The sequence below is a fragment of the Eschrichtius robustus genome, chromosome 7 (assembly GCF_028021215.1).
Source record: "Eschrichtius robustus isolate mEscRob2 chromosome 7, mEscRob2.pri, whole genome shotgun sequence".
In the NCBI taxonomy this organism is placed as follows: domain Eukaryota; kingdom Metazoa; phylum Chordata; class Mammalia; order Artiodactyla; family Eschrichtiidae; genus Eschrichtius; species Eschrichtius robustus.
The window spans coordinates 137,826,996-137,850,779 of NC_090830.1; the positions used below are offsets into that span (position 1 = coordinate 137,826,996).

The 23,784-nt window shown below is 52.0% G+C and overlaps 1 protein-coding gene across 1 annotated transcript in view; it reads right to left on the bottom strand.

The window, feature by feature from the left end:
- Positions 1–3,051: 3,051 nt before the first annotated feature.
- Positions 3,052–23,784, bottom strand: part of TCERG1L (transcription elongation regulator 1 like) — a 195,311-nt gene continuing 174,578 nt past the window's right edge. Inside the window, exons 9-12 of the mRNA XM_068549107.1 lie at positions 22,436–22,571; positions 11,045–11,134; positions 6,992–7,110; positions 3,052–3,208 (exon numbers count right to left, since the gene is read on the bottom strand). Coding sequence (XP_068405208.1) covers positions 3,052–3,208; positions 6,992–7,110; positions 11,045–11,134; positions 22,436–22,571 — 502 coding nt within the window. The remainder of the gene's footprint in view (positions 3,209–6,991; positions 7,111–11,044; positions 11,135–22,435; positions 22,572–23,784) is intronic.

The window sequence follows — 23,784 nt, forward strand, 5'->3', positions numbered from 1 at the left end:
TGCCCTCGGGCACCAGGCCCTCCAAACTTACCAAGCTGTGGGCAGTGGGAGTAAGAATTCCCTGCGTGGGTAACTGAGAGGGGCCCCTCCTCCCTCCCCTCCCACTGCAGTCGGCACGGGGAGACAACCCCACACCCCGGCCGCGGGTTCACCACCTCCTGTGAGAATCACCCAGCCTCACGGGGTCTGTCCCTCCGGTGGCCTTGTGTCCACACCGTCAGCGGGCTGCCCAGCACTTCATCAAGCCAGCTGCCTCCGGGGGATAAGACCCATGGTCGCACCAGTGAATTTGGTGGGCAGGAGCCCATTGTTGCCTTGTTTCCCTTAAAACAAGCTCCGTGGTCAACAGGACGTCCTGTGGGAAGCCAGGACGATAGATAAGGCCTTCTGCGCGAGCGTAGACTGTGATGATGGTGGAAGCGCTTTGGGCAGGAAAGGAATCTGCGTCTTAGGGATTCATTTCTTCACGAGGAGAAATTGCTGCCCCGTTAACAGCCAGAGGATCCACGTGATCTGCCTGGAAGGGCGCTGCAGTGGGGACTCAGAGCCACCTCTTGCGGCAACAGCGACACCACGGTGACAGCGATGTTGCTAAACTCACACACACCCCCACCCCCAGCATTGCAGTCTCTCTGCAGGTTGGACCACGGAGCAGGGATCCAGGGGAGGACGCGGCTGATGTCCCGCAGGACTGCCCACCTGGCCCACCTGGCGTTGAGAGCTCTTTGTGATGCTCGTGGGGCATCAGTACCCCCAGCTCTGTGGTGACCTCATCATCACCCATCACCCCAGCCGCTGGCGCCGCATGAACCCCAGCCCAGAGCAGCGTGGAATCCTGCCTCGGGCCACCTCCCCCTTATGCGGCGGATGACGCAGTTTCCAGAGCGGTTGCTTGGAACAGCCTCAAGCTCCCCACGGAGAGACTCTCCCTCCACTGGTGCTTTTGGGGTCTCTCCTGACCAGGGCTGCGAGGGGCAAACAGCAGCTCATGGCTGGGGCCAGCGGCACGTGAGTTCGTTCACTAACCCAGGCTGCACCTTCTGGGTGATGTGCAGGAGGCAGGAGGCAAAGCCGCAGACAGGGAGAGGCATCCGGAGGGGGGCGTGGGTCCTCTTATGCCTCCAGAACGGCTCAGGCCCGGTCTCGGCTGTAGTCGTTCATTTTAAACGACGCTGTCATGCACATCTGGTGTTATGCTGGGGGATCAGACGGCAGCTCATGGAGGGCGACTCGGGCTGCAGACACCTGGTGTTCCGTGGTCAGGTGGTCAGCACCTCCCCACACCCCGGACAAGAAGCAGGCAGCTGGCTTGGCAGATGGACGCTGCCAATGGCAGGAGAGAGCACCGGTTTCGTGCAAAGCCCCAGGGGTCCCCGGAAGCCCCTTACTGCAGCTCCCAAGGGCTGGGGAGCCAGAGCCTCCCCTCCCAGACACCTTTCCTGGTGGTTCTGGGCGGAGTGCAGCTAATGAGACACGGCCACAGGGCGACCTTGCCCCGGAGGGTGGCTCACCAGCAGCTCCCGTCGGCTTCCTGGCAGTTGGCTCGGCCGGGCTGTGCCCTCTCTGGCCGTGTCTGGATCTCTGCGCTGGTGGGGAAGCTTGTCTGAGCTGGGGCGGGGCGTGCGGATGGCCGCTCCTTACCTCTGCTGTTCCCATGTTCTTCAGACCTGTCTCTACTCACAACCCTCATCACCCCAGTTCCCTTTCTGTTCAGTTCCTCTCTTCACATTACAAGGGGACTTCTATCTCCTGATGGACCCTGTCTGATCTGGCAGCGGCATATGCATCTCAGGGTCCATCTCCTGCAGCGCTGATGGCCGCAGACACCCAGCCCCACTGGGTGATGGTCTGAATCTGAGCCACGGCTCCGGAACCCACAGAGGTCACTGACGTAGAAGGTAACCAGTTAACAATACGGGCATTAAGACCAGGGCGTACCCCGATAAAGAGAGGATCCCTCCTTGCCCAATTCCCTCCTAATATGTGTGGCAAAAAGTGTTCTTTTTTTGGGAACTGACTGATGAGAAAGAAGGTAGGTGGGGAGGAGGTGCCACTGTGAGCTAGGGACAAAGACAGGGTTAGTGACTCCATAAACCTGAAATCAATGAACAGATGTTCAATAATTTACAGAATGCGATTAATTAGCTGGAGTTCTATCAAGTATGGTTCCACCCGGAACTCGTAATTTGAAAAGCAAGATTTCTGTTTGAGTAGTACTTTCACAGCCCTTACGTGCAATCGTAAATATTTTTATGAATCTTTCCAAATAGAGTATCTTTAGCTGAAACACAGTTTTGTTGCTTAAGATTGTGTTGGAAGTCTAAGCCACAAAAATACACTGGTTTAAAATATTTATTAATTCAAAAAAATTTTTAATTTTTTATACAAAGATGGTGAGAAAAATCTCATGCAAACTCTGGGCATACGAGAAAAATAACTTAAATATTAATAGGATGATTTTGTACAAAACAATTCTTTTTTAAGTAGGACCTCCCACAGAAAGCACAGCCCCCTTCTCCAGGCCCGATGTCCCCGGACGGGGCTGGGGCGATGGCCCTTTGACCTGTAGGTGGTCCACAGTCCAAGTGTCCGACGGTCACAGGTGTCACTATGATGATGAACAGCCTACGCTACTACTTGGAAAACTAGACCCGGGGACCCGAGCCGGGACGTCCCAACACCACAGAACTCCTGAAGGATGGAAGGAACTCATGAAAATTTTCACAAAAGTTTCAGATAATCAGCTCGACTCATGAAAACACCTTGAGATGGTCAGAGATGGTGTCTGTTTCTGCTGAGGTACAAACCTGCAGCAGATTTAGAATCTGTCTATATTACAAGTAATTTGCATAATTAAAGCAATTAAGGGAGCAACATATCACGGCAATTAGAAGTGCATCAAACTCGGAAAGTTGTACCAAAGGGAGCTTCAATATGAAACAATAACCCTCTGAGAACGAAGCCCACGGCCCCTGGGGCTCCCGACCCGGCTGTGTCGGCGGCCGCCGCCCAGGCCTCCGCCACGCTCAGCCTGATGGCATTTGCTCACACTCATCTCATTTTCCGTAGCCTGAGTCTGTTTTCCTTGTCCCGCTTCTTGAGAATAAGGATGAACTGGTTGAAAAAATGCTCCTGGTCCTTCCGTTTTTGGACGAGTCGAAACCTCTGATCCCGGCCGTACTTCTCAGCAAACTCCTTAAATGTGGTCCTGAAAGACCAAAAGCATCCTGAGACCACTTCCTGGAGGAGAGCGGGCGCTGGTGCTCTGCGCACCTCCTGCCCGAGCTCAGGGTGGGGAACTCCCCCTTCCGGGCCCGGGAGCAGCACCCTCGGCTGGAGGGCAGCAGGAGGACGGGCAGCAGGAACAGCGCTGGGCCTCCGACACCACCTGCCTGCTCCCCTCACTGGCTGTCATTCCCCACTGGGCCCGGCAGGGGCCTGAGCCACGTAACTCGCACGCTTGCCCATCTCTGCATCCAACCGGCCTCTGGGCATGAGCCTGGCCTCACCTGCCTCCTGGGCCTGGTGTCACTGCGAGCTTCTCACTGCCCGCCCCCATCACCGCTCCGGCCACACAGGTCTTCTGTCCCCTGCTCTCACTGGGCTCCAACTTGCCATGGTCTTTGCGTATGCTGTTCCCTCTGCCTGGCACACCCTTCCCTCATTTCTTCCCTCATCATGTAAAGCCCTCTCCTCATTAGATGTCAGGACCAGCCCGTCTTCCTCAGGGAAACCCGCCCCATCTACGGGTCAGAGAACTGGGTATCATCTTGAGGAGCCTCACTCGTGCAATGTTACTCGCCCCTCCCTGCTCGAGTAGAAGTGTGTTGCCTGCTTTGTTTTCTGTGGAGTATCTCGAATGTCTAAGCCCAGTGGCCGGCATGTGCTCAGCGCCCAAATACTGACTGAATCCATGATTGCCCGGCCAGGGAGTCCCCTGTAAGAAACCCAGTGGCACCAGCCAGGCCAGGCCAGAGCGGGTGGGGCAGCTCAAAGGGCAGAAGGAGTGGACGTGGCTTTGCAGACACATGGAACCTTTGCCAGCATCGGCTCCCCACGGCTTCCTCTCCTCCCAGGCCGGAGCTTGAAGCCAGTGGTTGGGACGGCTCCAGGCAATGGAGTGGGGGCCGGGAGGGGAGGGCGGAGGAGACAGTTCCCGCACATGTGTCGCCTGCCTTCTGCTTGCAGAGAGCTGGGGCCGCCCGCCTCCTGCTTGCAGAGAGCTGGGGCCGCCCGCCTCCTGCTTGCAGAGAGCTGGGGCTGGGGCTGCAGGAGGGGCCCGAGGTGAGGGAGAAGCGCGCTCGCCCTGTGCCGGGGGGAGGCCTCTTGCTCCTCGTATTTCTCTTTGCGGAGAAATTTATATTTCATTGCAGACATTTAATTGTTGCATTAAGTTATTATAACTTAATGGTTCTTTTTTTTAATCCGTGAATAACAAGATTATACTGACGTGGCTGTTAGGAGACAAGATGAATCATTAGTAGACCCACCCTCACTGTTGTCACTAAACGATGAGTCTCATTCCTTCCTCACCAAGCACTGCTCTCCTCCCTGCACACGCCGGGATTCCGCTTGCTAGACACTTCCCGAGGAGAGAAAACCCTTCTCTCTGGTTTTCAACTTTCTCCGTTCATTCTTTCCTTCTTTTCCTCCCTCCCTCCCTCCCTCCCTTCCTTCCATGATTTCACAATTGCCATGAGGTGTGACTAACACACACTTATTTGAGCTTCCATCACCGATCTTCTTGGGAAAAATGAGACGCTGAGAGGCACAGGGGCCTTGTTATCCTGGTCGCGTGTCTGGGGGGAGCCTGAGCACCTTCAATCAGGGGCTGGGCGGAGCCCCTTCTAGAGAGGTCCTATTCTGGACACCTCTGAAAAGAAGTGTCCCTGAAAAGAAAAAAGAAATCTCCGACCCTTTAGCCATGCCCAAGGGGACAGCCTGGCTTACTGCTGACCCTGGTGGACCGTCCAGCGAGCCTGGGGAAGTCCTCCGAGTCACCTGCACTGCATCTCCCTTTCCCCTGGGGACGTGGTCACCCGCAGTTGAAGGAGGTGGCCGCTGTGGCCAGAGCACCAGTCCGCCAGCCCATGGGGAGGTCCCCAGAGGCTCCTCTCCCCTCTCCAAGACCCCGAGAGCCGGGCAGGGCTGGGATCTGGCCCTGGACCATCCCCACGGCTAGCATCAGAGCCAGGATGACTGGAGGTGGGGCCGAGGGTACTCAGGACGCCTGCGCTGAGCCCGCCGGCGACCAGCGGGCGGCAGGGAGAACTGTCACTAGGACGCCTGCGCGATGGCAGGAAGAGAATGTAAAGAAGATCTGAAAAGGGTTTTGAAATGTCGCAGAATTAGCTACCTTTGAAATAAAAACTAGTTTTAGAATTATAAAAGTAACATATGCCCAGTGTACATTTCTAAAAAATAGCAGGCAATTAAATCTAATTTCAAAGAGTAACTTCATTTCTACCACTGATTTTCCTTCTCTGTGTGCATAATCTTGTTCGTAATTGCTGAGTACATTCTGAATATCTCTCCTTTGCCTTCATAACATATTCATGGCAGGGGGACTAGGCTGGCTATTGTTAACATTTTACCAGTGGATGGCCAGAGACGATTAGCTAATGGTCTTCACCGACGGCACCAGTGGTAATGATGGGAGCTCTCCAGGACCTGCCAGGCGCCGTGTGTCTTGCCTACACGAAGCCCCACACACCATCCTCCTCGTGGCCCGTGAGGCAGGGCAGCTACACCCCCTCAGATCAAGACACTTGAGCTGTGAAGGTCCAGTGCCTGGCCCTGCGGCGGGGGCCAAGGATGGGCAGGGCTGCTGTGCACTGAGGCAGGGGCTCTAGATCCAACCCCCTCTCCCCCCACCCAGGGTCACCAGCTGGGGGGACAGAGCAAAGCCACGGCTAGAACCCAGAGTTCTCATAGAAAATCACAATTTACAAATCATTAGACCCACATTTGCTTTCCTGGGTTAGCATTTGGTGATGGGGATAATTCATGCGAATTTTTTTCCCATTCAGAAAGTATCTATCCTTTAAATAGGCGAAGGAGTTTTCTGAGGCCTATGTAACCAACACTAAATTATATTATCCAGTTATTGGCCAATGAATTAACCAATTATTGATCAAAATGTAGATGCCTACATCTGCATAGAAGGCAAACATCATTCATTCCTTAAAATGAATTAATGTTCATTTAAATATGATTTATTTATGCATTATTAAAAATGCATGATGTCAGCATTATTATAAAAATTATAATGTGTAAATGTCCATTTAAAAATAATGTCTCAATTTAAAATGAAAATACATCAAAATCAATCATTTTTCACTCATAAAAGTTATAGTTGTATAATTAAGTAGTTCTTGTGCATTAATTTTTAAATGTCAATTAAAGTTAATTTTAAAGTCGAGTTCAGCTTATGTACTTTTCTAGTTTCTAACATCGTTTTCATATTAGTTTGTTTTATTTCATGGGAATAATGCCTGATTATCTTAGGTGAGGTTGACAGCCAATTTCACTCGGGCCCTTTGCTGGTGTGTAGTGTCTTCACTTCACACTCTGGACAGCTGCCCAGGCGTGTGGAACCCAGGGGCTGGCGGGGTTTATTTTACCGTTGCTGTGTATCATTTGTTTTGCATTTGTATTCCTCCATCATTAGATCAGGGGAATTAGGCCCCATCTCACGAGGGCTGACCTATTGATGAGTTATTTTGGCCTTGGAGTCAGGGCTGCTGACCTGTGGAAAACCACCACGCAAGGTGGACAGAGCTGCCGGGGTGCCTTTGGTTAGCAAGCAGTGCTGGGAGGTTTGTCCACGGCCGGCACAGGGGAGAAGGGCTTCCCGCTCCAAAATTACACGCTTGATGTCTATGGAACATAGGTCACATGATTTAACCCAAACTGACTTTAAAAGACCCCTTACAAAATTTGGTAAATTTCCAGCCCCAGAAATCGCCTGGCCTTAACTCACTTTCCATACCTGGGTGAGAGTTTAGATTCCTCTAGAAGTTTTTTGAATTCTTCTTTGGCTAGCAGCAATTTGCTTTTCTTTTCCTTGTATTCTTCTTTTATTCTTGTCTTGACAAACTGTTCAAATATCTTAAGACACACACAAAAGAGAACTATTACAAGAATGCATATCAGAAATGAACTCTTGTGCTTCAAACACCACGCAAAAACACAGCAAGAATCTGAGATGAGCCTGCCTTTTTCACAGTTGCTGGAGCTACAAACTAGAGCCTTTAATCTGGCCTCTCCATGAAAACAAGTGTCTGGACAATTACACCTGCTCTCCCACGAGGCCAATGTGCTTCTCCACGTCCAGGCACCATCTGGGCGTCAAACACTGAATCAGCCTGCTTAGGAATCCTGGGTATGAGTGGGCGGCCATCTCCAGAGGCGCGGTGGCAGCGGTGGACAGTTTGGAAATCCCAGCCCCGGTGCTCCGGAATTTCTTGTTTTGGAACCTCTTGAGCAGCACTTACCTGCATGCGTTGTCTCACCGACTTTCACATCCTGGCCAGCAGTACCATGACACATGAGAGTAGGTGCTTTGTTCTAGTAATCCCTATGGCAATGTAACTGGCATTTGAGTCTCCAAAATGACTTTGAACTTGTGAAAAGAAAGTCAGCCCAGCATCTCTGGTTTCCCACACTCTAGTCTTCAAGAAGACCCACTTGTGAACAAGGGTCTGGTTCCCCAGGGGCTCCTGTGGACAAGGTGAGCCTCTCCTGGGTGTCATGGAAACACCCAGTGAGGAGACCTGACCACCGGGCACTGCACTCCCACTCCCCAGCTTGATGAGAGGTGGGCTTTGAAGCCTACCTCAACAGGAAAACCAGCCCCTTAGCCTAAAGGATATGGAAATTGTCTGGTAGGCAAATCCATCCAAGACCCTGGAAAGGTTTCTCTTGGGTACGGGCAGCCGACATAACTAAATGCCACCAGGGAATCCTTCTTTGCGGTAGACCATAGTGTGACCCTCCCTTGCTTGGATTAAGACCGCTCGTTGTTCTAATATCAGAAAATTGTCATTTGTAGACTAAAGCCAAAGGGAGGTGGAGACAGCTGTTTCATTCCCAAAGCTCTCCAAGCCTCGAGAACGTTAAAAGGAGAATAAACTGGAGAAAATTTAGACGTGTGTACGAACGTAGATAAAAAGATCAACAAAAAGCCCACATCTGGTCCTATTAGGCCAATAAATAGCAGTTCTGCACCAACCCAAGCAGTGGCCACTGCAGATACTGGAATCTGAGCCAAGAGCTCAGGGAATCTCCCGCCCTCCTGCCAAGGACATGGAACTAGGAAGCGGCGACTTGGCCGAAACCCCATCACTCCCCTGCAGAATAGGTCTCCCGGCTCTGCCTGATGGTTTCAGATTCCGTTTCAGTCACGGCCAGCGTTTACAGGAGTACAAATACAAAATGCTACTCGCCTGCTGAAGAATCATCAGCAAAATGAAATATTCAAGAACAGGTTAGACGGAGAGCGTGCATATATATTTAAGTGAGAATATGATTGGCTTATTTCACCTTCAAGGCAAGTGGTAATGTAAACTCTCCAGTTCTTTTATAATTTAAGCTAATAAAAAAGGTAAATGTAGGGTTATTATCCAAATAAAAGCGTGTGGGTCCATCATTAGTCGGAGTTTTGCTCTATTAATTTTAAATCTATATAGAAACCCTGGCTGGTGGTGGGGTCAGAGCTGGTGAGAAAGACCTCCTTCTCTCGCTCCCTGGAACCATTTATCCCTCTAATCAGATTTTGCTCTCTCCTCTGCCTTTGCTCTGCTGCTTTATTTATGCCGCTACAATTTAACGTAACAGGTTTTTTTTCCCCTCCTCTTTAACAAATTACAACAGTTTTATTCAAAATGGGGCATGACTTTTTAAAAGAGAGACCATTGGCCATTATCTTGTCATGGCGTGTTCTAGTGAAATAAGATGGAACACTCTGTGTTACCATAGAAACAGGTCTGATGAGCGCTCCCAAGACCCCTACTCTCTGTTTAGGCTCATTCACGTCTCCTCTGCAGACCCCGTGGAAGGATGGATGCAATGCACACACCATGAGCCTCGGCTTTTCCCACGAACACTATGTGACAGTAGGTCCCACACAGAGTCCACGTTTGGTGCTTGCCAGCCCAATTCATTCATAAATAGGACTGTGTTTTCTGAATGGGGCCCAAATATTGTTTCCTTCATCAGTTCAGCTTCAGCCCCGTGCCTCTTAGAAACTACAACACTGTCGATTTGCTGGGGTGGGGTTTCTCTTACGATGCAGGCATTTAATCTGAGGTCTCTCTCGTGCTGAAGTGCATCAGCTACGGGGAGCCTGCTTCCTCCTCCTCCTCGTGGGGCTCTGGGACCACGCTGTGGTATGAACACAGGCCTGATGTTTCCTCTGCGTGACTTCACAGGGACGTCTGAGGGCCCCCCACCAAACGGCGGAGTCTGGCTGTGAGCTGACCTTCTAGCCTGATCTGTCTGCCCCGGGAGCACCCTGGCAGTCACGGCCCCTCCCGGTCAGCGCCTGTCTCTCTCACCGGGGCTGTGGGCGTCCAGCCCCCCTGCTCCCGTGGGTGAGTCCTGTGCCATGACCACCCCCCCCGACACCAGGAGGGCAGGAGACCCTGCCCTGCCCAAGAGCCTGGTCCATTCCGGGCAAACAGCGCCCTGAGCTCCCTGACGTCTGAGAGACGGGGCTTAAGCATTGAATCATCAGCTCGGCTTTTCTTGGGGGTGTGGTGGGAAGGGTCTTAACTTCTTCACTTCTTCACTTCTTCAACTTCCTTTAAAGGGCCTGATGGCCTCTAAAACCATCCATGGACTAGAGATGGGATAGCACTGATCACAACAGTCAGTGAGGCAGAGTCTACAGCTGTGCTGATCGTTAACCTGTTACGGTTTAAAGTGATCTTGTCACCAAAATAAACGGGCTTCTCTCTGGTCACAGCTGGAGAGCTGAAATTTGTGATTTGTAATAGGGCAACAAAAGGGTGAGATATTACCAATGATCAAAATCACCGAGTTTCCTCGGCTGTGGGGAAAACAGATATAAAACACCCAAACACAAAGCGAGGCCCTGCCCGCTTGGCCTGCACTGAGCCCCTTGGTCTACACCTAAGGGAACTTCACGAGTTGATGACAGAATTGAAAATAAAATTGCACTTTCCATCCTCCTGGCCCGGGCTTTCCCAGACCCTACTGTCTGAAATCAGATGGATGCCGCCAGGGCTGTGACATCGGAGGTGAGATGACCCTCGTGGGCTTGTGTCTCCAGTGATGGCGCCTGGTCACCCACTTTCCACATGTATCTGTTCTGCAATCAGAGGGCAGAGGGAGGGAGACGCACGATTGGGACGGGACCAGAGATGCAGATGCAGAATCTGGATCCTTCTGGAATTTATCTCGGGGCCCTTCTTGGATGTGCTCCAGGAGCCACCAGATCCTGGCAGGGCTGTGAAAGCTCAAGCGTCCCCACTGGTCAGCACAGCCCGTCCCTCTGTCTGTCTGCTTAATCCGGGAGACAGTTCTGGCTCCGTGACTTGACTTGTCAACAAGCCAGGGCGGACCCCTGTCAAGTGTCCATTTAAAATGACCTCCAGGCCAGCTATCTCTAATCCTTTCTTGCTTTTCTGGGGACCCACTTTCTAGAAAAGTCCATCCTTTACTTTTGCTACTATTGTTCCCTGGACCCTCTCCTATTTCACTTTAATTATCTCAGATCTTAAGTCTTTTTAATACAGCCATCCAGGATGTGGTTAATGTTCCCCAGAGCTGAGTTTTCACCTCTGTATCTGTCTCACGGGGTCATGACCAGGCGGTTCGCTAACAGCAGGTACCAGGGTGGCCTCCCTCTGCGCCCGTAGCTCTTCCCATTCACGAGCTCACAGGCCAGCACTCAATTCTCATGGCTCCCCCACTGACACAGCAAAGATGACAGGCACCTGCTCGTCCGCAGAGATCGCGGGTGGAGCACCGCTTTAACTCCACGTCCTCAAGTCCATCACCACACCTCCTACCACCTTACCTGCTTCCGCTCCTCGGAGTTCAGCAGGAGATAGCGCGGATCAAACACGATTTTATGTAATTCTTTCTCCCAGGTAGAAAACGCTGACACCTGAAGAAAGATAGTCAATAGAGTTGCTTTTAGCATCTCATGCTGAGCCTGGAGTCACGCTGAAATGATCAACGGTGAGAAACAGCACCAAGGAACCAGGGGTTCAGGAATGCAGCATCGTTTAAAAGTGCTCAACTTGTCAAACTTTTAAGAAAATCAATATTTAGAGCATCTGAAAATCTAATTTCTAGACTCACGACACTATTTCCTCCCTGGATATCTTCCAGAGCCATGCGTCCTGATCTAAAACCCCAATTATGCCTGTGAAGCTGGGACATTCTGAAATGTCACATTGTGAAAGGAGATATTTGTAAAAATTTTCAGGACACCGCAGGTCGTAACAGAGGACAGTGTTTTAGAAATAATCAGAGTTTGGCACAATTTTAATTGATTTTTAATCAACATTTAAACCTTTTTTAGGTAGGTCACCTTTTTAAACAAACTACCCTACTTTCTAATAGTTTTAGATTTACAGAAAACTTGCAAAAATACTATGAAGCTACCGTCTACCCCATACCCAGTTTCCTATATTGCTGGCATCTTAATGTTAGTATGCTAGATGTGTCTACACTATTATTAACAGGAGTCCACACCTTACTCAGGTTTCTTTAGTTTTTGCCTAATTTTTTTTTCTGTCCCAGGATTCCACGCAGGACACCACATCACATGAAGTCTCATGTCTCCTTGGGCTCCTCTGGGCTGTACAGTTTCTCACTCTCCTTGGTCTCGATGACCTTGATTGTTCTGAGGAGTACTGGTCAGGTATTTTGTGAGATGTACCTCTGCTGGGATTTGTCTCAGTTTTTCTCTTGGTTCGACCAGGGCTGTGGGCTTAGGGAGGAAGACCCCAGAAAATGTGCCCTTCTTGTCACATCCTATCAAGGTCCATACTGTCAACGTAACTTATCAGAGCTGATGTTGACCTTGATTGACCAGCTGAGGTCTTTCCTCTACGAATTTATTCTTTTTCCCCTATCCCATGCTGTCCTCTTTGGAGGGAAGTCACAATGTATAGCCCACACTTAAGGGGTCCTGCTCCACCTCCCGAGATGGGAGTATCTGTATAAGTTCCTTGGCATTCTTCTGGATGGGATATTTGTCCATTCTCTCACATTTACTTATTTGTTCAATCATTTGTTTATATCAATATAGACTCATGGATATTTATTTCATACTTTGGGTTATAATCTAACATGATTATTGATTTGCTCCTGGTTTGGCTGTCACGGTTGGCTCCTGTGTTCTGGGACGTACCCCATCATTTTGTTTTCTGGGCCCTTCAAGATGCTCCAGGGTCATCTCATATCGCTCCTACCTTGGCCCTAGAATCAGCATTCTCCAAGAAGCCCTGGTCCCTCTTATTGGAGATGCGGGTGCCGGGTGAGCTCATTGCTGCTGGGATGTTGTCGATCCAAACTCTCTCAGCTGATGGAGCAGTGAAACATTTAAGTCATCCAAAAATAATGTATTCATTTAAAAGCATTGACCAAATATTGACTGTGCCTTAGGCCCCATGCTGGGTGCTCACGGTTCAGAGAAAATAAATCAAGGCCACTGACATCAGGAGGCCCACGGTCCAGGGGGAGGCAGAAAGCTAACTCAGGATCTCCTGGGGGGCATTAGTGTCCTTCCGGAGACATGCCCAGGAGCCAAGGGGACACAGAGAAGGGCCTGGGGAGAAGTTGTCTCGAACACTGGCTGTGCTGGAACCGGGCCCATGAAGGGCCTGGGAGGTGCTCACGAGGCGCTGCCTGCGGAGCGAAGGCCAGGCTCCAGGAACTGTGGGGAATGTGGAGATGACAAGGGCGGAACACGGCTGGGATGAAGGAGGCCATGTGGGGCTGGGAAGAGGCAGGAGAGACGGGCAGAGCAGATGCGCGGGACACTCCCAGACCCACTTAGGAACCAGGGCCTTGTCTGGAGAGCAACGGGAGAAGAAGAGCCAGACGTGATGTGTATCTAGGAGCCTGGGCAGGGGAGGGACTCCCGGGACGTGGGGAGGTGAAGCCAATGGGCAGTTTACAAAAACAAGATCCCTTCACATTCTTACTTTTGAGCAGGTTAAAACATTTCTGGTAGAGATATTACTTCAATAGGAATTGTGCTTTGCTTGGTGCATCATAGCATAATGATTTTTCAAAATTGACAATTCCTATCTTCACTAATAAAAATTGAAGCCCTTTTTAATACTCATGAGCTCTTTTATCAGGCAGGGTGACCCAAACTCCCCCCAGGGATTTTTTTCAGTTGACTAAAAACATGGTGAAATTTTGACACATTACAGGGATTGGGGGTAGGGGCTCTGGAAAAGCATCAGGGAAGAATGATTTCTCTATTTTTTGAGAGCTGACACTTGACCACGTGAGCATTAGGGTGGATATGGAGAGAAGGAAAGGCCAACTTCAATACAGCCCAATCAGATGGACGTCTATCCACCATGTAGGGACCTGTAAACCCCTCCAAGGTCCTAGTTTTATAAGGAAGGCCAACAATTATTAAGAATTGGTGTCACATAACTGACTCCACCAGTTTGTTGAGAAGTTTTGGAGTTCTAGATGTATAATAAACTACGTTTAAAAAAATTAATATACTGTCCTTGCCTCCAGAGGAATTTACAATCTGTATACAAGGCAAGATGGGCCATCTCCCCAATGACTGTAATTTGTGATAAAACAGACGTCGTCACATAACCTGACAGCTACGCTAACAGATGCTTTTGAAGTTCAGAGGAGGGTGGCAGTTTTGGACAGAGGGGCAGCCCGGGCGTGGGACCTGCGACAGAGGCTGGAGCAGAAGGGAAGTCTGGGCAGTCGAGTGTGAAACGGGGCCCGTCCCTGCCTGCGGGTGGGCACAGCCTTGTCTGTGAGACAGACTCTTGCCAAAGAAGGACCCTGATGACTGTCGTTCCCTCGACTGTGAGACTCATTCTTGATGGAAGCCCAGCCTCCCTGGACCTGTGTCCCCACGGTCACGTTGTCTGGTAGGTTCATTCCATGGGGCAGGGGCTGAGGCCTCCCCTTTCTTGCTGGAGGCCTGCAGGGAACCATTCTCCACTCCCAGGGGTCCCCAAGTTCTCCACGGTGGGCCCTCCACAATAGGTTGGCTTCCTTAAAGCCGGTGGGGGAATCTCTATATATGAGACCCAATCTTACATAACATGGTGTCACACCGACATGGGGGTGACCCCCCCATCCTATTCGGAGTCCTGCCCACTCTCAAGAGAGGGGCTTATTCAAGATGTGTGCCCCGGGGTGGGAGTCTTGGGGCCACCCTGGAACTCTGCCCACACAGCAGTTCCCCAAGACAAATGCATGTTCTTGCCTCTAACTTGGCCTTCGTTTCTCAGCAGTGATCTCCATCCCGCGTCTGCCTAAGAGTCCTTTGAATCTTTGACACTTTACATGTGATTTGGTCCAGGATAGTGGAACTTTTCAGCCAATTTTAGACCCTTTCCTGCAGAAGTCCCGTCCTTCCCTGCAGCCTGACCATGTCGTGTAGTGATTCCGTCTCCCTTCCTGGGCCGTGTTCTGTGATGTATACACCACCTCCTGACAGTTGGCAACGTATTCCGTCTCAGGGTTCTGACACCAGGTGACTCCGTGCCGTGGGTGAAGGTCAGCTCTACTTGTCTTGCTGAGAGTGTGTTTGGACACTGTCCTGGCCCATGCCGCTGGCCTCTGGTTAGCACTCATGCACATCTTTATTTAACCCCCCACTGGAACATCACCCACTATGGGCTGGGAATCGGGAGACATGGGCAGCGGGTCCCCTGAGCTGTGCTGGAGGCCAGCCTCCTGCAGTCTTGTGCTTCTCCTGCTGGCAGACTCCCCTCTGATTCATCTTCAGTGTCTGAATTGTGTTCCCTGTCATTTCTACAACAGAAGACACCAGAGCTGGTGGTTTGAAACACAGGCACAGAGAAGGAGCGGCAGCGTGGCCCGGGCAGGGCGCAGTTCCCAAACCTGGACAGATGCCGCCATAAAGTGGAAACTGTCAGCAGGCGTCCACCCCCGGCAGTGGTCCGAGGCTGCTGCCTGGCTGGCTGACACGTGGGCATCCCACGTGGCACTGTTTGCACCTACAGGTGTCACTGCTGGAGGGACGACAGTTCCAGCGAGGCTGCAGATCAAAGGGGAGACACTGGTACCCTCTCTGCGGCCACATAAACCAGGCCCTTCCTGTCATAGTTGTTTTCAAGGTTCTCCCAGAAAAATAACCTTGTTTTAAAACCCCAAAGAACCGTGCCAGCACAAGTAGCAAAATGACGACCTCACCCTTGTCGCCTTTGGGGGTGGTCATCTCGAGCCTGGACGACCACAGTGGCCTCCTGATGGCTCCCCGTCCCCCAGCGTCATTTTCCCTTGACCCGCAGCCCCCATCTTTCCAAGAGCCCTCAGACCAACGGGTCGGCCACTCGGCCAGCACCCAGGGCTCTCGGGTCTGGCCCCAGCTGTCCACCCAGCGTCCTGTCCAGCTGAGCGGCCCTGAGCGCCCCCCGCCAGCGAGGGTCCCCGACGGTGCCCACGCCGGGCGGCTGACCCCTCCACCCCTCCACCCGTGGGGCACGGCAGGGTGACACCCTCTCGGAAGCCACCACGAGGTGACCCTTCCCCGGATGACACCGGCTCCAACCTCAGCCCCACCTTCACGGAAACCTCTCCGAAGGCCAAGGAGTGGGCCCTGCGTTGCTCCTGGGGAAAGGGACCCCGTTAAGTAACGTGCTCAGAGAGTGTTGGGTTAAGGCTAAAAAGCGAGATAATAACGCAAGTCCCGTGGGTGCCACGGGGCCACGGCCGTCCCCTCGGGGTCCTGCCCCCAGGCTGGGCACCCAAAGGAGGCAGGCATGCTTCATCTCCGAAACCAAAGGCTGTTTTGAGTGCTTGTCAAGCCTTGGGTCACAGAAAAGGCCAGGAGCCGAAGGACGAGAGGAAGGCACCCGTCTGCCTGTCTGCCTGCACGTGCGGGTCGGACCCTCGGCTGGCATCCTCTCTCCCCTTGCTATCACCTCTGGTCTCTCCTGGTCTCAGGGAAACGGACCAAGGCCTCAGCCAGGAGGTGCAAAGGCCTCTCTCACCTGGAAAGGGGAGAAGCAGGTGTGGGAGCTCTGAGGGGGCACGAGGCCACTGAGGGGGGGGGAACCTGACATGCTGAGCCGTGCAGGAGGCCCAGTGGCCCCTGAAGACGGTCCCTGAATCTCCCTCCAGCCTGAGCCCACTGCCCTCTGCTTCCAGGGGCTGGAGACCGTGGCCACGGCCCCTCCGTGCATTTGCCCAAGTTTGCCCTCCTGGCTTCTCTACTTCCAGCCCCCACCCTCGCCCCAACACCGCTTCCCTCCGTCGGCGCTCACCCCACCCCTCCCGAGCCCAGACGCCCTCCCTGCCCACTACCTCTCCCTCCGGGGCCACCCTTCCTGAGCGCCCAGACCCCGCCGCCCTGACACCGCGGGTCACGTGTGAGGATGTGCCCAGCATCCTCTGGTCCTCTGCTCTGTCCTCCACGCCGCCTGCAGGCTCCGCTGATGACAGAGGGCGTGTTGCTTGTAATTAGCACCCCCGCCATTACCCTCTTTATCCAATTTCCTGGAACGCACAGCTGTGTCTTCTATTTCTGGCGCTGGAGCTCCTGACAATTAAAGGCGGCTTGAGGTGGACACAGCACAGGATGAAGTGAGCAGGCTGTGCTCCTGGCTCATCCTGGACGGGAGGCGGTGTCATCTCCGGGACCATCTAGAAGCAGCCGCGAGAACGGAGCTTGGGTGACGGCGGCGCATTTGGGAGGTGATGCCAGGCATGCAGGACACTGACACGTGGAGGGAGAAGAATGGTGCATAAATGGGCAGGTGGCCCCTGGGAACCGTGGAGACTCACGCAGAACACGCTGGAATCTGCCAGCAATTCGTCCCACCGAAGGCGGGGAAGTGGCGGTTCACCTCCTGCTCCCACCCTCCCTGGTGGAGCGCTGCCCCTGGAGATGCTCAATCCCTAAATTTAGAGGGGGGAGTGGTTGGCATGTGGAAGGTTCCCCTGAGCCCAGGTGAGCCAGGTGACCCACAGGTGATCCAGAAGTGAGAAAGGGGCTGCGTGCTTACCCAAACTCCAGGACATGTCAATGCCCACCCTCAACTCCTAGCGCTCATGGTATTTTGCCAATTTTGGCGCTTTTTTTGGTATTTTGATTGATAAATAAAACTTTGCACTGTTATTCCACCGTATCTCAGCTAAGTAAAGTAATTTTACTTACTTTTCTTTCACATTAGGGATAGTTATAACCCCTTTCTAGGCATTAGAGTGGGTGGTCCACAACTCCCCCAAGGTCATCTTCATGATTAGACCGCGATCTACTCACTAATAGACAGGTGACCACAGTAATATCTGCAGAGCTGAATCGCCAAAGGCCACAGCAGTTAACTCAGGAAAGAGAAACCACAGCATAAAAACCAAGAGAAAACCCAAATCAAAGGAAAAGAAGAATGAGATTCAAAAAATAATAAATAGTAAATATTTATACTTCTTACTATTCAGTGCTGGTGGAGCACGCTGGTCAAACACCGCTGGGAGAATACATTGTAAGAAAATGACTTTTTCCAAAACAATTTGGTAATACAGGTCAAATGTTGACAGCGTGTAGGAAACAATCCTACACACAAAAAACCCAACATTAATGCATCGATATGGTCATCAGAGTGTTATTTAAACTAGCAAAACTGGGCAATAAACTAAATAAATGAAAAAAGGGACTTTTGAACTGACAATGAATCGACTACTATACCCTCATCAAAAATGTTCCCAAAGGTTTATAGTAATATTTTAAAAATGGGTAAAAGGAGAAAACAGTATACCAATGTATAAGTTAGGTTGAACCTTATGAAATTGACTATATTAAAAAACTTTGGTTCAGCCATGTTCAACTACAGTTCAATCTTGGTTATACTATATAATACAAATGTTTATTTTTGCTATTTCCTTAAAATCTGTTTCTAGAAAGAAAGACTGGAAGGAAATGTACCCACTGACGATAATAATTGTCTCTTAGGGTTGGGCTTCAGGTGATTTTTTTCTTATTTCTATTCTTTGTATTTTGCAATTTTCCTATAATGAGCATGTGTCCTTTTGAGAGCACGATTTTATTTTATTAGTTGTATGTGCCTGGTGAGACTTTGAAGAGCTGCCATCGGAACACGAAGCGGATAAACTTCCCAAGGAGCAAAGATTCACCTCGTGGAAGAGACCCTGCAGGTGTCCACAACTCACGAGCTACAGCTCAGGCACCTCACCTCCAGAGCCATCTCACCTGTGATGTGTACCTGCACCTGAGGGTGACTGAAACCCTTCCCCACATGTCTTGGCCCAAGTGCCGCTACAGCCCTAGGCAACACCACTTATGCATCTGGGTGAAGGAGCACCGGACATCCCCCACGAGGGAGGGGGTCTTTCTGCCACATGGGAGAAGATGCAGCTTCCCTGATGGTGGGAGGACACCTGGTAAAGAGCCTCTCCTTCATTTGGACCAACTTTGCACCAAAAACCTCAGGGTGGACGCCTGTCTTAGCGCAGAGAGAGACCACTGTGGCTGGGCTGGCGAGGGCCTGCGGCCTGTGAGTTCCATATTTCAACACAGACTCGGACCCAAGTCCAGGGGTCTCAGCTGCAGAGCTGGCCACTGTGCCAGTCAGTCTCCCCAAGGCTGCCCGCTGCTGGGAAGCTGGCTGGGGGTCACTAGCAGAGGGACTCTGGAGTGCCTGAATCAAGGTCCAGGGTGATGGAAGAGTCTTTCTTTCTCGGCGCCTGGGAAAGCCACTTCCAAGGGATACTTTGCAGAAGGAAGACACCTTCGATAAAATGTCTCTAATGCATTTATCTAAATAGACAGGGTTAAATTAATCCTCTGCTACTCAATGAATCCTGCCCCTTTATAGACCAAAGTTTAAAGAAAACCCTACTGTGGTTTATACTAGTGAAACAATATAAAAACAAAACCTTCCACTTACATATTTCAAAACCACAAAACCGAAGGCCCCTTCCCCAAGCCATAATCCCCATGGAGTGCCCCAAACCATATGCCCTTTTAAAACTACTAGAAATCCACACACCTAGTGCCAGCATTCTATAAGCACATGAGTTTCTGAGCTGAAGCACTGAGCAAATGCAATAAAAAATCTTATTAATCACCCAACCTATGAAAAACGTGACCTTTCTCGGCCGCATTTTTAAGCAACTGGAAATCTGATGGGCTTAGCTATCAACCCCTCTTGAGCATGAGTAACTCATAAAATCTGCTGGCACACTTTATAAAGTCCAGAAGTCATAAACGCTGGCTTTGCTTTACGACATCAGCAGTGCATTCAGGTTGGCCTTTTCTCTTCATGAGCAGCATACGGGCTTCTTCTGAAACCCTTGTAAGATAGGGGTCTAGGCTTCACCCCAGTCTCTCTCCAGAGAAAACCCAGAGCACTGGAGTTGGTGCCTCCCATTCCCAGGGTGTTTTTGCTGAGGCTCATGCATGAGTACCTAAGAATCAAAGGCTGAATGGAATCACCCACCTCAACAAGACAAGAACACACTGAAAATCTCCTTAGTAAAACTGCTCAACTGAGGCCACTGGGATACATTCAGAGACTCACATCCTTGGGAAGGAGAGGGCAGAGTCTCCGGCAGCCCTGATCTCCCACGTGGGTTAGTCTGATGTTGTGCTGGTAAGATGCGCCTGGTTGGTTTCCAAGACAAAGAGGTGGAAAACTTGGACAGTGATGAGATGAACGCTGCATCTATTTCTCAAATGCTCACAATGCCATCACGTCTCACGGAGGACGGGCCATGTCTCCCAGTTAACTCCACTGGGACAGACTGGCTGGGTCCATTCAGATACTCGGAATTATGACTATTTCTGCACTGTCCTTGCAGTCAGAAGAGGTGTGGCAGCACAACTCAGGAGTATCCCCCCCAGTGGGTTTGCAGAAGAGAATCTTATTCTCAGTGGCTCCGAGGGGAGAGGATCTGCTTTATCACATTCACGTGAGCGATGCCATAAGCCCTGTCGTGCAGATGCCTTGGGGCCACACGAGTGGCGGAGAAGGAAACAGAACAGCAGCTGCTCCAGGACCCCCTTACCCAGGCTCATGGGCCCACTCTGGGATCAGTGCTGGGCCGGCCCGGGGCACGTGCAGCAAGACCAGAGCTCGGACACGAAGGGAGTCCTGGGAAATCATTGAGCGCCTCCTGGGAGCCAGGCCCTGGGAACCCAACGACGCGTTGGAGAGTCCCGCGTCTCCAGGAGCTGCGAGCCAGCACGGTGACTTGGCGATGTGGAAGGGACACAGAGCGGCCGTGTGGCATCATGTGTCAGCTGGGGAGCCAGGGAGGCGAGGGGGGGAGGGCCTCCCAGGGAAGGGACCCCGTGCCAAGAGTGGAAGGTCGGTGAGGGGGGCTGTGAGACAGCTGAGGGCGGCCACCAGGGATGGTGACCGGTGGTGACACTGGGTACAAGCCTCCAGGACCAGGAGGACACTGACAGCCACGGAATAAGCAACCCCGTCGAGTGGCAGTGACGACATCTAAATGGAGTCAAAGCCCTGTTGGCAGAACCCTCCCGGGGTGGCTGGAGAAGGGAACGCGGGCACCGGACCCATTTCTCCGCTGTAGGAACAGAGGGGCTGGACGGCCAGAGCTCGGAGCTCCGGCCTGTGTTCCTGGCCTCCTCTCCTTAGCCAGGCAGTGACACTGGCTTTGTCTGCACGTCTTTGCTGTTGAAGTGGGAAGGCTGAGAATGGGGCGAGGGTCGAGCAATGGGCAAAGGGAGAGGTCGGCCGGAGCCCTTTCCCAACTGCCACGCGGAGTCTTCGGTGGGTCGGGCAGGGAGCCCACACCACACACCAAACACACACACACAAGCATGTACACTCACAGGCGCACACACACACATACACACACACACAGACACACCTCCCACAAGAGAGTCAGTTGTTTCAAGGCTATTTCATCCTGCAGGATTTCTTTAATCAAATCATCTCTATGTCTTGGTAAAAAAAAAAGGAAAGTTGCATGGGCAGGGAGTCTTTTTTTAGAAATAAAATTTTAGCCTAGTAAATATAGCTTTTAAAATTACGTCTTTTTACAAAAACACGTCCTCCCTCTACACCAGGGACCACTCCAGTGTGCGTGTGCGTTCACGGCCTTCCCATCTTGCCCTTCTGGGTTACTCGGCATATATGTGAATATAGGCTTAATCCATTGCATCGTAGTTTTAAGCTCAGAAGCCTACTTTTCCTTCCAGGTCCTTGCGCCAAGGGCTGTATTTTATTTTTGAGTGAGTCTCTAGATAGATAGAGCAATGCATGCATTAAAATTCATGGTGCAGAGGAAAAGAGGTCTCCCACGGAAGGTGCCTGACATAATCTCCTTCTTACTCCTAATTCTTAAGCGCTGGCACCGTTTAAGTTTCCCTGTAGCCCCAGGGCCTCACCCTGCCCAGGTGCCAGCGCTGCTCAGACCCCCTGCTCTGGGGGAGAGGAGGTCTCCCCAGGCCGCCCCCCACCTCAGTTCCCAGCTGCACCTGCTCTGGGAGAGGCCGTGCAGGAAGCAGCCTTGGGTGGGTGCTGACTGCAGAGGGAATTTGCTTTTGAATTCCCAAGGCCATTTACAGTGTTCATTATAATTATCATTACACACCGGTTCCTATTACTGCCTTCTGCGTTCGGTCTCATTTTATGAAGAAATCCAACTGGGCTAAACTATTGTATCGGGCTCATTTTATACCCAAAAGCCAAAACAGGAAATAAAAGTCATTGGAAGGAGATTCAATTATAAACTGGTTTTTTCCTCCTCAATTCAAAATGAGATTCAGAAGTCAACTACAATTAAGACATCCCAGGTGTACGAAGACCGTTGGGTTGATCCAGAGGTGTACGAGTCCCTCCCCAAGTGAAGAGGAGGGCTCGTCCCTCTGGGGCTGTGGACCCCGGAAGCCAGCAGGGCTCCAGCAGGAAGGCCATCAACACAGACCAATCATTTCTCCACATGGCCCCGGGGACCGTCCCTTCCAGGTGACCCACACCTGTTCACCTCTCAGCCGCTTCCTTGGACAGGTGGCGACACCTACCCCGCGATGCATCACACCCTTCAAACCTCCTTTCCCTTTTAGGGCAAGAAGCAGGATCCATTTCCCTTTGCTTTGGCCTCACATCACGTGGCCCCTGAGTGTCAGGCAGCGTGACTGCGGGCTCGGTGAGGAAGGGGAGGGGTCTTGGGCTGGGGGACAGTAGCTCCGCCTCTCCCACTGAGGAGCGCTATCATGTGGCATCCTTACCCCTCTCTCCAGGAGCATGTCTCGGAAGTGGGTCACCCGCTCCTCCAGGGGCAGAAGAATCTGGGGCGGCGGCGTCTTGGCACCCGTGTCTTTTCTCTCTGCCTCCTTGGGCCCGGGACTCACGTGGCCTTCCGTCCTTCAGGGCACAAGACACAGAGAGTCAAACGTGACCTTGGAGACCCAACTGCTTCTCACTGCAAGCTTTCAAAACCCTCTGGGTAACCCTGTAAGGGGCAAAGGTTCTTTGGACAGATTGCAAAGCCTGGAACAGTCAGCCCAGCAAAGCAGAGATTTTGCTCTTGGGATGTAAACAGCATTGCTGCCTTTGGGGCGGAAAGTTGAGACTGAAGCCCTAACAGGATGGACACCCTCGGAAGGCAAGGCGACGGTGGGAGCCCGAGGGCCGAGGGCACCCCGCTGGGCCACCAGGAAGGAGGCTGTGAGTCCCTCACCGTTTCACCGCCAGAGACCGGTCGTCACCCGAGGGAACGGAGCGAGCCTGTCACTTGAACCAAGCGGTGGAGCTTCAAACTGGTTCCGCTTTTGTTTTCAGATACTGTTTCATTTCGGATAAATGCATGGAAGACATTTATGGGGAGACTATTCTATCAACACTCAGGGGACAGAAAACATTGTCCCGACATCTAACCTGCAAGGGAGATTTCAGTGACAGCGGGGAGACGGGATGCCACCTGGGCGATCTGCACAGGGACGGGGACAGCTGGGCAACGTGAGCCCAGAGACGGTCCGTCCCCCTCCACAGGGGTGGCCGCAGCCACGGCCCGGACACAAGGGGCAGGGAGGAGGAGGGCCCAGCGTGGGCCCAGGGCAGGGGCCAGGCAGGGCGGCTGGGAGGAAGGAGAGAGCCTGCTTTTACGAAGCACCAGCTCGGCAACTTGCATCATTTTATTTAACTGGCCATTTGATAGATCTCTTTATGGTTCTACACCTTCTTCTGAAAGCATCTGGAAACCTCCTTCTAAAGCACCTTGACGTTTGCTGCTGGAAGAAATCATCTGGCCAAATGCAGACGCGGTTACCCCCACTCCTGTCCCTCCTGCTCCCCAACCTGGGAGCGGGGTCTGCCCAGCCCCACCCCTGGTCTCCTCCCAGGCAGCCTGTTCTCAGCCATGATGCAGACTGGACCTCCACCGCCTAGAGAGCAGCCCTGCTTAGACACCCAGACCCCTCTGCGGGGCCTCCTTCCGGCCTAGCCCTGCCCCCCCAGGACCAGGGCCCTCGGGCAGTGACTTCAACAGGCTGGTGCAAACCTGATCCTGAGGCCACCTTTCTGACATGCGCTCAGGTCAAGTGAGGATGTCAAACCTAAAAAGCAGCCCGCTGGGAAG